At 36.3% G+C, this 14,925-nt stretch overlaps 1 protein-coding gene across 1 annotated transcript; it reads right to left on the bottom strand.

Moving 5' to 3' along the window:
- Positions 1 to 829: 829 nt before the first annotated feature.
- LOC107858757 (zinc finger protein 385D) lies at positions 830 to 6,490 on the bottom strand. The gene is made up of 2 exons (XM_016703532.2): positions 5,963 to 6,490; positions 830 to 2,328 (listed from the first exon to the last, which is right to left on the bottom strand). The coding sequence occupies exons 1-2, from the start codon at positions 6,200 to 6,202 to the stop codon at positions 1,096 to 1,098; spliced, it is 1,473 nt and encodes a 490-aa protein (XP_016559018.1). The 5' UTR covers positions 6,203 to 6,490; the 3' UTR covers positions 830 to 1,095.
- Positions 6,491 to 14,925: the final 8,435 nt, after the last annotated feature.

Genomic DNA, 14,925 nt, shown 5'->3' with positions numbered 1-14,925 from the left:
TAATTAAAGACGAAAAAGAAAAACATAATAAAAACACCTAAATTAAATCTTAAAAAAAAAGAGAAAAATTAGATAACTTTTCATAAATAAAAGAATACAATGAATAAAAGAGAATCTATTATTTCCTTAAATAAATATTTTGTTAGTTCAAATGCATCACTTTTTTATATGTATCACCGTATAACATATGTATCACCATTTCAAAAAACCGAGATAAAATGTACAAAATAATCAGAATTTTATGTAATATCACTTAAAAATTTGGAGATTTATGTAAGTTACCCCAAAATATTACAAATTCGGGCCTCTATCAGTTGCCTCTGTCTCAAAACTGGCCTTGCAGCAATTGTTTTCGCAACTTTATATATAAATAAACACATCGTACAACTCTGTGATGCAAATTAAAAGGCAATACATACAATTTTGTTATTCCAGATGTTTAAAAAAAAAATTAGACCTTGATATAGTAACAATAGATGAAATTGATCGCTGAGAAAAACTTGGTTCCTGAATTGCATGTGCTAATTGGAACAATACAACAACCATACCTAGTATAATCCCACAAGGTCCTGAGAGAGTAGTGTATATTTAGATATTACCACTAGCTTGTGAAGTAGAAATGTTGTTTCTAATAGACTTTCAGCGCAAGTAAAAACATTACCTAACAGCTCTGAAAAGGAAACAAAATGAGAGAGAAGTCGAGACCAAATGCTAATAAAAGCATGGCCACGCATACTAAAAGCGAATAATCACACTAACTGGAGTAATAAATTACAAAAAAGAATGCAGGGCGGATTTTATTTTCGCACGTTAAGACAGAACCAGCGCATAAAAAAACCTTTGGCTTCATATGAAAAAACCATATTCTGGAATAGTTTGATCTTCATATTCTGGCTTAATCAGCTCCAATTGCCAAATTAGTGTCCACTTACTTTGATAAAGCTGATGTGACCACTTTCACGAAATCTTTGGCTTCAAGCAAGGAATTACTATCAAACGTATTACATATAATGTCATATAAACTTAACTAGTTGTATCAGCTGTAAGAAACCTGAACAATGGAACAACAAGCGTCGTCTCCTATAAATTCCCATTCTAATTGGCAGGAGTTGCTCCAGCTCCAGATGCTTGCTTTTTCATGTTAGCTATGTGCTTTCTGCCAGCGAGATGAAGTCTAAAAACAGTCTCACTGTTGCAAACAACCTCGCATACAAGACACTTGCGGACCTCATTTGTGGCTGCTCCAGCTCCAGATGCTTGCTTTTTTATGTTAGCTATGTGCTTTTTGCCAGCGAGATGACGTCTGAAAACAGTCTCACTGTTGCAAACCACCTCGCATACAAGACAATTGCGGACCTCATTTAATGCTGCTCCTCCTTCCAAAACTTTTCGTTTCTTGGTCTCCAAATTCTCCCCCTTCATTGCATCTTGCCCATTTCCAGAATTTACAAAGTGAGGCTTCTCTTGTGGTCCAATAAATGTGTTAACTGAGACCTCTGAAGGAACAAGAGATGCAGAAGCAGGGGCAAGCTTCTCTTGCTTTGCTACGTTAACAATGTGCTTTTTGCCAGCGAGATGAAGTCTGAAAACAGTCTCACTGTTGCAAACCACCTTGCATACAAGACACTTGCGGACCTCATTTGTGGCTGCTCCTCCTTCCAAAACTTTTCGTGTCTTGGTCTCCAAATTCTCCTCCTTCATTGCATCTTCCCCGTTTCCAGAATTTAATTCTACATCAGGCTTCTCTTGTGACACAGTAAATGTGTTAGCTGACACCTCTGAAGGAACAAGAGATGCAGAAGCAGGAGCAAGCTTCTCTTGCTTTGTTATGTTAACAATGTGCTTTTTACCAGTGAGATGAATTTTGAAAACAGCCTCACTGTTGCAAACCACGTTGCAAGGGAGACAACTGTGGACCTTATCTGTGGCTGCTCCTCCTTCCAAAACTTTTTGTCTTTTTGTCTCCAAATTCTTCACCAGTTCAATGGCCTTCTCCCCTTCATCTTTTCCATTTGCTGAATTCACCTGGTTAGGCCTCTTTTGCAATCCAACAACTGGGTTATCTGGCACTGCAGAAGTAGGAGCTGTGATAGCCCTGCCTCCTTTTAATTTTTCCAAACTTTTTGTGTGTCTTTTCCCTAATTTATGTTTGTCAAGAACAGTATTGCTGTTGCATTCAAGTTTGCAAACATCACACCATACAGGCTGTGTCTTACTTTTCCTTTGGACTCTTCCCCAAGACCCACTTCTCACAGGCTGGACCGGCAAGGTGGAATTCACATTTGCAGAAGTCAATTTCTCTGCACCATTTAGAGACACTGCAGCTACCTGTAGATAAAAATACTCAGATGACATTCTTTTTTAAATAGAAGAGAGTACTTGGAGATATTTTAGAATGCTGAAACTATTTAAACATATAGATGTGTGATAAGACGAATCAAGAAAATAGAAATCCAGATTTAACATGTGGACAAGATGTTTGTGGGAAATATGTAATGCAGGAAATGAACGACCCTCAAGTGAGATCTCAATCCAACAAAATATTATCATCTAAGACAACCGCATGGCTGAAACACATGGTCAATCATTTCATTAGATCATTGCGGAATAGAAACAGCATGAAGAGGTAGGTACTTCAATTAACGGCATCCAGCTTTGGCCCATGACTGATGATAGGTACATTACAATCAAATGTCTACATTTAGGGACAATTTTAAGCATCTGACTTTGAACACCAACCCATCATCAATACAACAACTACGCCTCAGTCCCAAATAAGTTGTGGTCGGCTATATGGATCCCCACCACTTTATCATTTAAGCTCATTACATATCCTCATCTAACAAAATAAATAAGAAGTAAAAAAACAAGTCAAACTAGCAAAGGATCAACACTATTATGAGCCACCTTAAATATGTCAATTGATCTAAGATAAAGACTTCTACGGGATTTGACTTTATGGTCACTGCACCTCGGTCTCTACATGTATAAATACAATCTGATTCCACAAAAGGTAAGCCTTATTATCGTTTTACCCCTCTTATCAGGTGTCACTGTTTAGTTGCATACAAAGTGATTGTTCATGTAACAATTGGAACCACCTTCCCAGTAAGAAAAATTCCTTAATTTACCACTTTGTTTGCAACACAAATGGTTCTGTAACACAAAGATAAAATTTGAATATTTGGTTGTAACTTACACAACTATAGGAGCCGAGACGTTTGGATGATTTGATGACTCATTTTGGATAAAGTTATATAAACTAACATATAGGATAGTTTTAAAGTAGACCTTGTATTAGTGATGAAAATAGGGCAGGTCAGGGTGGGGCAAGCCTTGACCTTCTAAGATTTAAAGCCTCCGTGCCCCCCCCCCCCCCCCTCCACCCCTCCCCGCCCTGCCCAGTTTATGTTATCTTTCATTCTCCTCTTTATTTTTCACTTTCCAGAATGGATTTCTTCTTCCCAACTTCTTTTGATATATATCTTTTTTAATTGGATGAAAATCAATTCCCAAAATAGAACTAGAATCACATACAATTCTATATTTTAGCTCCAAATTATGAAATGTTGAAACTTTCTAATAGAACATACAGAAAGAGTTCCTTGGAATCAAATTACATAGTTGTACCCACCAATAGAAGATAGAAAGAACTGACCTCAAATGGGATAAGAAAAAACAAATCAGAACTTTGTACCTTCAAATTGATAAGAACGTGCAGAATTCAAGAAAAATCGTCAAAAAAGTGATTTGGGTGGGAATTGACTGGAAGTAAATTTAGATTTTCTTGGACAATTTTGGAGACAGGATGGAGACGTGGCTTCAATTTTAACGGATGTTGTGATTCAAACTATGGAAAAAGAATAACATAAACAGGTCAATCCTATTTTGCCCGATCAACCCTGCCCTACCCTGTCCAATTAAAAATTTTCAATATTAATTTGGCCCTGCTTGCTCCATTTATTTGCTTTCCTTACCTTCCCTGCCCTTTTATGTGGTTTCCCTACTTTGCATCACTTGCCCTTATTGTTCTCTTTCTTGTTTCTTATTTAACATCCAAAATCTTTTCTTTAAACCTTCTCAAATTTCCACCAAAATCAACTCACAAAATACATATGGTTTTTCATCACAATAATTTTACCATCAGTACTCGTCTATAGCAATTAGAAGGAAACAAGACGCTGCAGTAGTTATGGATCGGACTAGGTTATGTAGGCATACGTCCCTTGTCTGGGATATCAATTTGAATGGCGAACTCAACTTTGTTTATGAAACAAAGGAAAACAATAAACGAATTTTACAATCCTTTGAAAAAAGTAATTATTAAATGACACCAAAATCATATACTCCCCTCCATAATTAGAAGGAAACAGAAGAAAGGAGACTGATGGAAATTCTTGAAAGATACCAAAATTGCTCCCTCTTTATTCCAATTTACATAACTTTTCCATTTTGGGATGTCCTGCAATGTCTAGTATCATTTCATTAATATATTACCTACGTCCCATTTTATGTGTCACCATTTGATCGAACACGGAATTTAAGAAATAAGCAATGACTTTGCAAAGTTTACAAAATTACCCCTCTTAAAGTTATTTTAATATTTACTTTTTAGTTGTTTTTTCTTAATAAGTGGGACCCACTAAGGATAAAATGGGAATGATGTCATTAAATAGTTACCAAATAAGGAAAGGTGACATTCTTTTTGAGACAGACCAAAAAAGAAATGGCGACACATAAAATGGGACGGAGGGAGTATTATTTATACGACTTTAGCAACTAATAAAAACTCAAATTACTTCTCTTCCACCAAAAGAAATGTTTGAGCTACATTGTATTATTGGAGGCAGGAATTCTAACATCTACTATATATAGAAGATACAAAAAAATGCCCTTGTACATACAATGCAACTTTCCACCCCTCCAGCTCCGCCCCTAACTATAAAGATAACTCTATCCACCAAAACGTCGGAAGATTAAAAAAAACCCGCCTATTGTCCCGAGGTTGTTACTTCACCTCATCGACTCCTAGACCAGCCCCGTGGAAAACAGTTAATTATATATTGTACTCCATCACAACTGTGATATGTCAGGAGAGGTGATGAATCGCACGTCAATTTGGGAATTAGGTTTAAGTTCAGCTGACTCGAGAAAGGGAGCAGAGACACGTGGTTAGTAAAGGAGCTCCATTCATTACACGTGCCAGCTCAAGTGTAATGAACAAAGGGCCGAGATATAGTGGGGCTTTCACGCGGATCAAGTAATTCAACGGCCAAGATCATTTCAGTTAATTGGGTCAAGTTAGTTAGTTCGCTAACAGATTGGGCGGGAATAATAACTGTACGGAGAGCTAAACTAACAGATTGGGTGGGAATAATAACTGTACGGAAAGCTAAACTAAGGCAGTTACGAATACTGGTAAAATCTCAACGTTGTTTCCAAATTCTCTTCTTCCTCGATTCTCTCAACTTTCTTACCAACTTTTTTTATTTCTACCAATCACATTCTGGTAAAATCTGAACGTTCTTCCTCAATTCTCTCAACTTTCTTCCAAACACTTTCATTTCTACCAATTACAGGGAAATCACCATTGAAGGATAACCATTTATTCAAATAGCCTTTCAGTTGTTTTTGCTTTAGCCTTAATAACGGTAGATTGTATTAAATCATTCCAATCCCAATTTGTTGTCTCAACTTATAATTACAACCTAAGAATATTACAAGAACTAATACACCACATCAACAACAACATACTCAGTCAAATCCCACAAGTGGGCGCGGTCTGGGATGGGAAGGCTAGAGTGTACACAGACCTTACCACTACCTCGTGGAGGTAGAGGCTGTTTCCTAAAGACCCTTGGTTCAAGTGCAACTAATATAACACGTAGATCCAATTAACATATCCGACATATATATGGAACTAATAAGCAATAATTAACAAACAGTAGAATTATAGACTTACCTCACCAAGCCTGTAAGGATCATTTGCCCTCAAAAGTTGCACCACATTGGGGTCCTGATAATACACCAGCGTTGGTTTGCTGCTAGCAGCATTGGTGTGGTCATAACCAAACACCAAACAATGTCCTTGGCCATAACTAGGGTTAGGGTTTTGAGGCACAGACCGATAGGGGTCGATCGGGTTAGGGTATAAGGTATTGTCTAGTGGTACTCCAGGCCATGGATTGAAACTGCACTTCATTGGAATTATAGAGGAAGACAGCTGGATAGAAAGGATGGGGATTCAGTGTTGGATTTCTTGTTTGAAATGGGAAAGTTGTTGTGATGGGCGGAATTGACTAGGAAATAGTAATTAACCTTGCACTTACCAGTTTACTCTTTTATTTTTATTATATATATATATATATGTTTCTTCTCCAACTCTTATCTTTTACGAGTTAAAATTTACGACGAGTATCTAGTGCCCTCTTTTTTGTCTGGTAAAGCAGAAAGTTACAGTATTATGTTAGTATCCGGCATTAGTGAGAAGTGGGGCAGAGGTGCCGCTAACATTGTTCTAAGGAAAGTCATACGAAATAAGGATAGGAGAATTATGAATTGGCCACTTTACCCATCTGTTTGATGATGGTTTGTGGTAGTTTCATAATATACGGTATAGTATAGTACTATATAGTATAATATAATATAATGTTTGGATAGATCATATCATTTACTACTGTTTAATAACAGTTTTTTTTGTTTGGTTTGATGGTATGGTATTATATCGTAACAGATAAGTTTACTAAAATATCCCTAATTATTAAAATTTATAATAATTAGGGATATTTTCTTATTAACTATGAGCAGGATTTTCTTTGTGTTGTCACTGGCCTATAAAAACACATCCAGAGAGCATCTACCACCGAACCTCTCAGTAGAACTTTGCTGAACAGTTTGCAGAATAGTGAAGTAGGATACACAATCTGTACAGAGAATACAATTCTTGATGTTGGACTAGGTAGATTTAGTAAAGCTTTACTCCTGTTTCAAAACAATCTTAGAAAAGCTTAAATCAGTGAGGGAGCTATCCATTTCAAAATAAAGTAAGATGAAAGAGGCAGGAAAGTGCAAGCTTACGGATAACCTTGCAGGTCCTTGATAGATGTCACGATCCGAACCAAGGCCCTAGCCGTGACGAGCATCCTGAACCATAGTGATCCAAACACTCTTTTACATCTGGTCATCATGCACAAAACTTGAATAATAAAGAAAAGATGCAGAAGTAAAATAAACGAAATCATGGTCCTATTCTGAAATCTGTTTAACAATACGGAAATAAGTTCATCAATATTTAGACAACATCTTTTTCAGTCTGCGAAATCTTTATTATATATGACATCAATAAATTATCTGAATCTGGGACAAAGCCCCCAGTGGACCAAAACCATACCAATTAACAAATGACTGAAATGAAATAGGTCTTCCGAAATAAGAAGGCTCACCAACAGCACACTTCTATTCTATCTAAAAATTCTACGGCTTAGCAGGACCTCTAGACTGAGCCTCAGACCCTGAAATATAGGGGATCAATACAATTGTACTGGTACGCAGAGAAATCCAAAATAATGCATTATATATATATATATATAAAATATATGAGAGCAGGTTATGAAACGTTATGCATGATATAGTTTAAAATACATGGGCCATCTCAAATGATCTTAAAACAATCTTTTCAATGCAATTCTATGCTTTGTGTTACTTCTGAGCTAGGTGGTACACCCTACATATCTGAAAGTATCCCACGGGTTATATGGGATCCACCCTTAACTCGGCAGCCAAGCCCCCAACCCAAGTTTGCCGCAAGGGTTGGAGTATTTGCTTATCTTCTACGCCACAGGACCGTCGCCAGCGTACAATAATAATATACCCGTATCGGCAAAATACGATTTTGGGCAATGAGTTTTATGGCTCATGCCTTCTGCAGATAACCACCTAACATCTCTTAAGCCCATTTTTAATCTGTTCTAAACATGCATCTTTCTGAAATCAACTTCTAAAATTCTAAGCAAAAATCTGTATCTTTAGTCTGTTCTAAATTTGCTATGGCATTATCTAAATTTGGTATCGTCATACCAAGACTTGCAAGTCGTACTTCTGGGCCATAATTATCATATTAAAATCTCTTCTTTCAAAACATAAAGCTTGGACCACCATACTTCAGACAATTCAAAAGATCCACACTTCAAACATTTATCAAATCAAGCAAAAATCATTTTTTTTAGCATTTCAACAAATATGTGGTGGTCATGAAGTTTGTGACAAATCATGTAGTTCTTTCGTGATATATATATATATATATATTCAACATCATTCAATCATGTAAGAATCCCCTCTCTTCAATTCAGAACCATAATCAAGTCATAAACAAAATCAAGACATTTATATCAAGCTTCTCAAAATGCATTCGAAATAATCCATATCGTATGAAAAGAATAGGAAATCATAGCAAGAGAGAGGCTCTATATGTTCATGCTCTCAATTAAATCTTCAAACTCAAATTCATACATACATATACACGAGTACAAATCAATTAGGGGGAAAGGCCTCAAGACCAAAACAATAATATCATTAAGGAATTCATAATGCAAGATTATAAACATAATTTCAGAACCCCTTTCGTAAATTCATGATTTCTAAACTTTAAACCATATTCAAAGTGTTTTCAACCAGCCCATCTAGTTTTAGGAAAACCCTACGTACCTTAGTTGCGAAGAATTCACGAAGAAATTTCAAAAAGATTTGACCTTTAGGCTTGATTGTCCAAACCCTAGTTGTTTTCTCCCCTTGTGTTCTTGAAAGATGAATGTTTGGGAACTTCAGAGAGTTAGAGCGTTATTAATAAGCCTAAATTCGTTTAACGATGATTAGGGATAGTTTGGGGATGTGAAAAGACTTGGTTGCCCTAAAAAATGACTTAAAAATAAAGTTTTTACGCTTTTGGGCCATAGGGCATGCAAGACATTGCCTATGGCCTAAGTTAGGCAGTACCACGCATTGTTTATCGCCCAAAATGGCTGGGTGTCGCATTTCCCATTGCCCAAAATGGGTTGGGCGACGCACTGCCCATGGCACAACACTTCCAGTAGCATTAGGCGATTTGCCAGGCAACGCACTCCATTTTGCAAAGTTATAACTTTTCTCTTGGGTATCAGATTTGGACAAAATCGGTATCGTTAGAAAGCTACTTCGAAGACCTTTCATTTGATATATAGTAGGCCCTCTAATTCATTATATACAAAAAGTTATGGTCGATTAAATTTAACCCAAGTTTCGACGCTCACTAAAACTAAAACATTAGGAAAGCTTCCAACTCGTCCTTGGGTTAAGGGGCCTCTATGATCTCAATTCATGCTCAACTAGATTCTTACACTACATAATTGATAAACACACTATATTTACAGCGGATTTATGGCTTTTGGAACCTTTACGCGAAGGAAATGACAGTTTACGTTTTAGCCTGAAATGTGGGGTGTTACATAAGCTTCTCGCAGAACATATGAATATTAGCATTCTCCATCTTACAAGATACAACAAAAAGACTTAAACTTAGAGACACTACTTGTATATACCCGAACATCAATCAACATACTTCATCATTTTCAACTCACAATTCTCCCGTAGTATATCTAACCACAGAATTTGTGCCCCGTCATATAATACTTCTAGGTTGAAGCCTAGCTCAGAGGAGAGAGGTGCTAACTTAGACTACGGGACCCCGTACTCTACATCACAGAAAGAAATCACCTCACCTCATCACTATAATCCAACAACCACAAGTATTAATTCAAAGATACTAACAGATGACACATTGGTTTGTATTTTCATCAATCGCAAAATTCAAGCCTACCACTACTATACCCCACTTCATGGATCTCTCCACTAAGGCCAGCAAATTCAATCATTTTCACAAAGATTTTCGCCTTATACTTTCCTCCTAACTATTTCACGTTAAGAATATTCATCTCCCCCCCCCCCCCCCGGTCCTATAACCTTAGTTCAAGAAATCTTATTGAAATTTTTTCACCTACAACGACATCTACTCCCCTACCTGAAACATTACTCCGCTCCCACAACCACCATCATACTGACATACGGAGGGTCATTAGGGGACCCGAGCATAAACATCATGAATGGAAGTAACACTTATCAATTCATATCTTATACTTATTGCACTTATCAATGAGGGACAGGAGGTGAAGATGCGATAGAATAGACACAACACAACACAACATGGCTTCCTTAGGACAAACCAAAATGAGAAACATGGATGCAAATATCATGAGCTATATGGCATAAAGCCAAAATTTATGCCGTTAACAACTAAGATAAGGATTTCACTTGAAGTGATTGCTCCTCATTTAAAGAGCTAAAATTTTCTATGATTTAGCATCAAATTTATCACCTTATCTAATTCCGGCATAAGATGATCCGTAACATATAGAAACATATTTTCTTGGTTCCCAACATACTGTGAGTCATAGATTTGGATCATGAGCAACATAACATATGGCTTGGATACTCGAAATATTGGATCACTGAGGGACATTGTTACTTCTTGGTTGGAGGTTGGAACATAACATGAGTTACATAAAGAGTTCAAACTTTAGGCATAGGCAAAACATGAATAGATGATGTAAGACATTAGCAGGATACTCTCCTAAATTGAAGTATGAGGATTATGTTGGAGTAGAATTAGGTTCATCATTACTCCTTCCCGCAATTTGCTGCATTGAGAAAACTTCGGGAATCAAAGTCATAATCCTAGACTTACGAACATATCCCCTTACCAATTCTATAGCCACAACTCTCAACATAAAAGAGACATCACCACATACTTAAACTTTAAACTCTCCCTGGAGAACTATACTCTGAAGGCCTTGCCTTCCGGGAAAAAAATGTAGCTCTTAACTTTCGCTAACCTCTATAGCCATCACTCTAAAACTCCCACTCCCATGAGCGTACGTATTCACACTCCTTATCACAAAAGGGATATCAATATATACATGAGTACAACTCCTCTCATTTATTTCTAATACAAGGACACTAAATTCTTTCTGGGATATCCATTCGGGAACACTAATCATAACTTCCTCTAACCCCCAAAGTTACCAACTTATGACTAATATTATTATAGGCATGGGCATCCACTATACCAAACACTAAATACTCTATCTTCAACTCCTTAGAATACTCGCATTACACCTCTATTCACATAACTTACAACTTAACAGAATTTGTTAAAATCATACCTAAGACTCATATTACCTACCAGTATTTCCTCAATTCAACTCTAACGAACACCGATCAATAACTCACCAGACTTCTCCATACTATAATTTTAAGAACATAAACTAGGTACATAAAACACCTATACACATAAATGCTAAACTTTCCCTTTTTAAGTATACTCTAAAGGCATTGCTTTCCCAGAATGCTACTCTTAATTTTTGCTATCCTCTATCGCCATCAACCTACAACACACAGTCTCATGAGCATACACAACCTCACTCCTTATCACATAAAAATCCACTCTCCACTACTTAACCTTCTAACATTAGACCGTTAATCGCATAACTCATATCATAAATCTTACCTAACGTCATACTACCAAGGGATGCAACTTATTCTTATATACTTGCGCCCTTATCCACTTAATGACTCACCCACAATTCATTATTTTAACACTAGTTCTCATATACACATATACCTTACAATTACCACTTAAACTTTTCATAAATTATCAACCTAGGCTCTTTCATAATTCACATCAAGCCTACTAATTCATTCCCACAAAACATACATTATTAACCTTAAGATACTCCTCTTACCGCCACATTCTAAGTCTAAAGTTCAAGCCTATAGTCTAGCAACAATCACGTACAACCGGTGAAGCATGCAACATATGATACTAGTCCATCAAATTGGAAAATTCAACCCAAATACCTCATTTCACTTAACTAGTACCTAAAACCAAATCACCTCCATGATATTAATACTACACCTCAAAATCTATTACATACCTTCTCATAAGTAGTACTAGTTTACAACCACTAAAGATAAGAAAGTCAAGGGGGTAAAGTTACATAATAGACATGATCAACCTTAATCTTATAGTATAGCCCAATACGATCTTATCTACATATTATACTTTCTCACATCATACTTACTTACCCAAGCATACATTTAGACTACCTTAAAATTCCACAAATAATAATGAGTCTATACTTATAACTTATTGGCAAGTCTAAACACTTTTGTTCACAACCTATAAGGGATTTCTATAACCACCATAACTATCCACTCTAAGATCCTTCCCTATTTTTGAATAGATAATAATCACAGCCAAAAACTTTCTCTGTCTAATACCTTACAATCTACAAATATTACTACCACATTAGTCTATCACTATAAGATGAAAAATCATCCCTCAATCAACGGTTATACAACTAAAAATAATTATTTACACAAAAGTCTCCCTCACTCTTACTTCTAACCTTGTGACTTCATATCACCAACTTCTTGGTCCAATCTCATTATCGATGGGTCATGACACTAAAACTTTAACTTATACTACTACTCGGGTGGAAATACAGTTCCAACATTCTGCTACACATCCATCCCCTTATGCATGACATCTACAACATAAATTTTAAAAAGGACGTAATACACTTAATACCTCAGACTGAAAAGCACAATTTCCTCAGAATCAGAGTTGCACGAGAATCAATACACCTTAAAGCACTAATGAATTATTCCTAAGTCCTTGCATAATTTTATAATCTTTTATGACCCAATAAGAAAAGGACTATATTGTTTGGATTCTAAGCTTCTGCACTTGAATCACCTCAACAATGAAACATATCTAAGAACGTCACAGTATGGAAAGAATTAGGATAACTTTACTTTCGTATGGATGACACCATAGCACAAACTAGAGTATAAAAAATGAATATTCTGACTCCATAGCACGAACTAGAATATGAAGAGAGAGAAACATTCCTAAATACCTCGTAGCCTCCTACTTATAAGTGTGGCGTACTACACACCCATAAACAGGACTCTACTCGATGCGATTTTGCAGATACCCTGGGACCATGAACTGTGCTTTAATACAAAGTTTGTCACGACCCAAACTGGGGCCCTAGCCGTGACGAGCATCCCGAACCATAGTGATCCGAACACTCTTCTACACCTGGTCATCATCCATAAAACTCGAATAATAATGAAAAGATGTGAAAGTAAAATATACGAAATCTGAGTTATATTCTAAAATCTGTTTAACAATACGAAAATAAGTTCATCAACATCTAGACAACATCTTTTTCAGTCTGTGAAATCTTGACTATATTACAACATCAATAAACTATCTGAATTTGGGACAAGGCACCCAGTGGACCAAAACCATACCAATTAACAAATAACTGAAATAAAATAGGCCTTTCGAAATAAAGTAGGCTCACCAACAGCACACTTCTCTTCTGTCTAAAAATTCTATGGCTTATCAGAACCTCTAGACTGAGCCTCAGACCCTAAAATATAAGGGGTCAACACAATTGTACTGGTACGCAAAAAAATCCAAAATAATGCATTTATATATATATAAAATAGATGAGAGCAGGTTATGAAATGTGATGCATGATATAGTTTAAAATACATGGGCCATCTCAAATGATCTTAAAACAATCTTTTCAACCCAATTTTATGCTTTGTGTTACTTCTGAGCTAGGCAGTTGTAATAGCCGTGCTTATTCCTAGCTAGAAATCATCTCAAGGATGTTAGTACTTTCTTTGAAATAAAAATATATTTTTGTACCCATAGTATTTTTGATATTTCTACTTTCTATCATGTGAGAAATTGAGTTAGCTTTCTAACGATACCAATTTTGTCCAAATCCGACACCAGACGAGGAAATTATGGATGTTTTACTCAGAACTAACCGAAATGCCCAGGTGCGACATCCAAGTTGACGGACCGCCAAACAAGTGACAGACCGCCACTTTGACCGTCACAGCCAAGGTAGTAGGACCACGTTCTCGATAAGGATTTACGGACGAGTTGGTAGACCATCAGATTTTGACGGACCATCATCCAGGTCGTCAACTCTTATCCAGTGAACCCCATTTCTGGTCCACGTATGACGGTCAAAATGACATACCATCAAGTTCCTGACGGATCGTCAGTTAGGTCATCACACTCCATGTTCAGTTTACTTCCAGGCCATTTTAACAGGGGTATTTTGGTTACTTACCACTCACCTATATATACCCAGATGAGTCCGAATTCAGCCAATTTTGCTCATTATTATTTCACAAACAAAAACTAGGGTTTTTATCTAAATTTAATCTCCAAGAACAAGACCTAATCTTCTTTAAAAATAAAAGGATTTCAAATCCTTCAAGTTCAAAAACATCAAGAACCTTGAGTCAGGTATGCGTAGTGTTCATCTATGGATCCATTTCGTTCATAGAGCTCAAGAACCATGTTTTAAATATTATTTTATGATTGTCTTGTTATGATATGAGCATGTACATGTTGATTATTGTTGTTTAAGTTTCAATATGATATCTAAAGGTGATTTCATTAAGTATATGTGTATGTTAGTTGAAACCCATGATCCTTAGGTGGCGTAATATGGTGAAATTTATGAACACACTTAAGCTAAAAGAATGTATGCAAAGTGTTTGATAATATGCCTAGATGATAGAATTCATGTCCCATGATTTAATAGTGCTTAAATGACAAGTCCATGCTCTATGCTTTACAATTTTCCATGAATTCCATGTGAGTAATATGTGTTGTTGTTCTGATATAGATTGACCATGATATTGAAGCTATGCAAGTATATACATATTGTATGAATTTTCCTTCCATGTATAAGATGTTGAGAACTATGCTTAGTGTGAAATCCCCTACTCATGATA

The sequence above is a fragment of the Capsicum annuum genome, chromosome 2, assembly GCF_002878395.1.
Source record: "Capsicum annuum cultivar UCD-10X-F1 chromosome 2, UCD10Xv1.1, whole genome shotgun sequence".
Classification (NCBI taxonomy): domain Eukaryota; kingdom Viridiplantae; phylum Streptophyta; class Magnoliopsida; order Solanales; family Solanaceae; genus Capsicum; species Capsicum annuum.
The sequence above is the reverse complement of the archived record's forward strand: the minus strand, read 5'-3'. Positions and strand labels throughout refer to the sequence as shown.

What these genes read in the sequence shown, in the direction of transcription:
- LOC107858757 (XM_016703532.2), bottom strand. Translation starts at nt 6,202, where the DNA reads ATGAAGTGCAGTTTCAATCCATGGCCTGGAGTACCACTAGACAATACC. An exon ending in ATCCTTACAGGCTTGGTGAG is followed by an intron (nt 2,329 to 5,962) that starts GTAAGTCTATAA and finishes TTTTATCTACAG; the next exon opens with GTAGCTGCAGTGTCTCTAAA.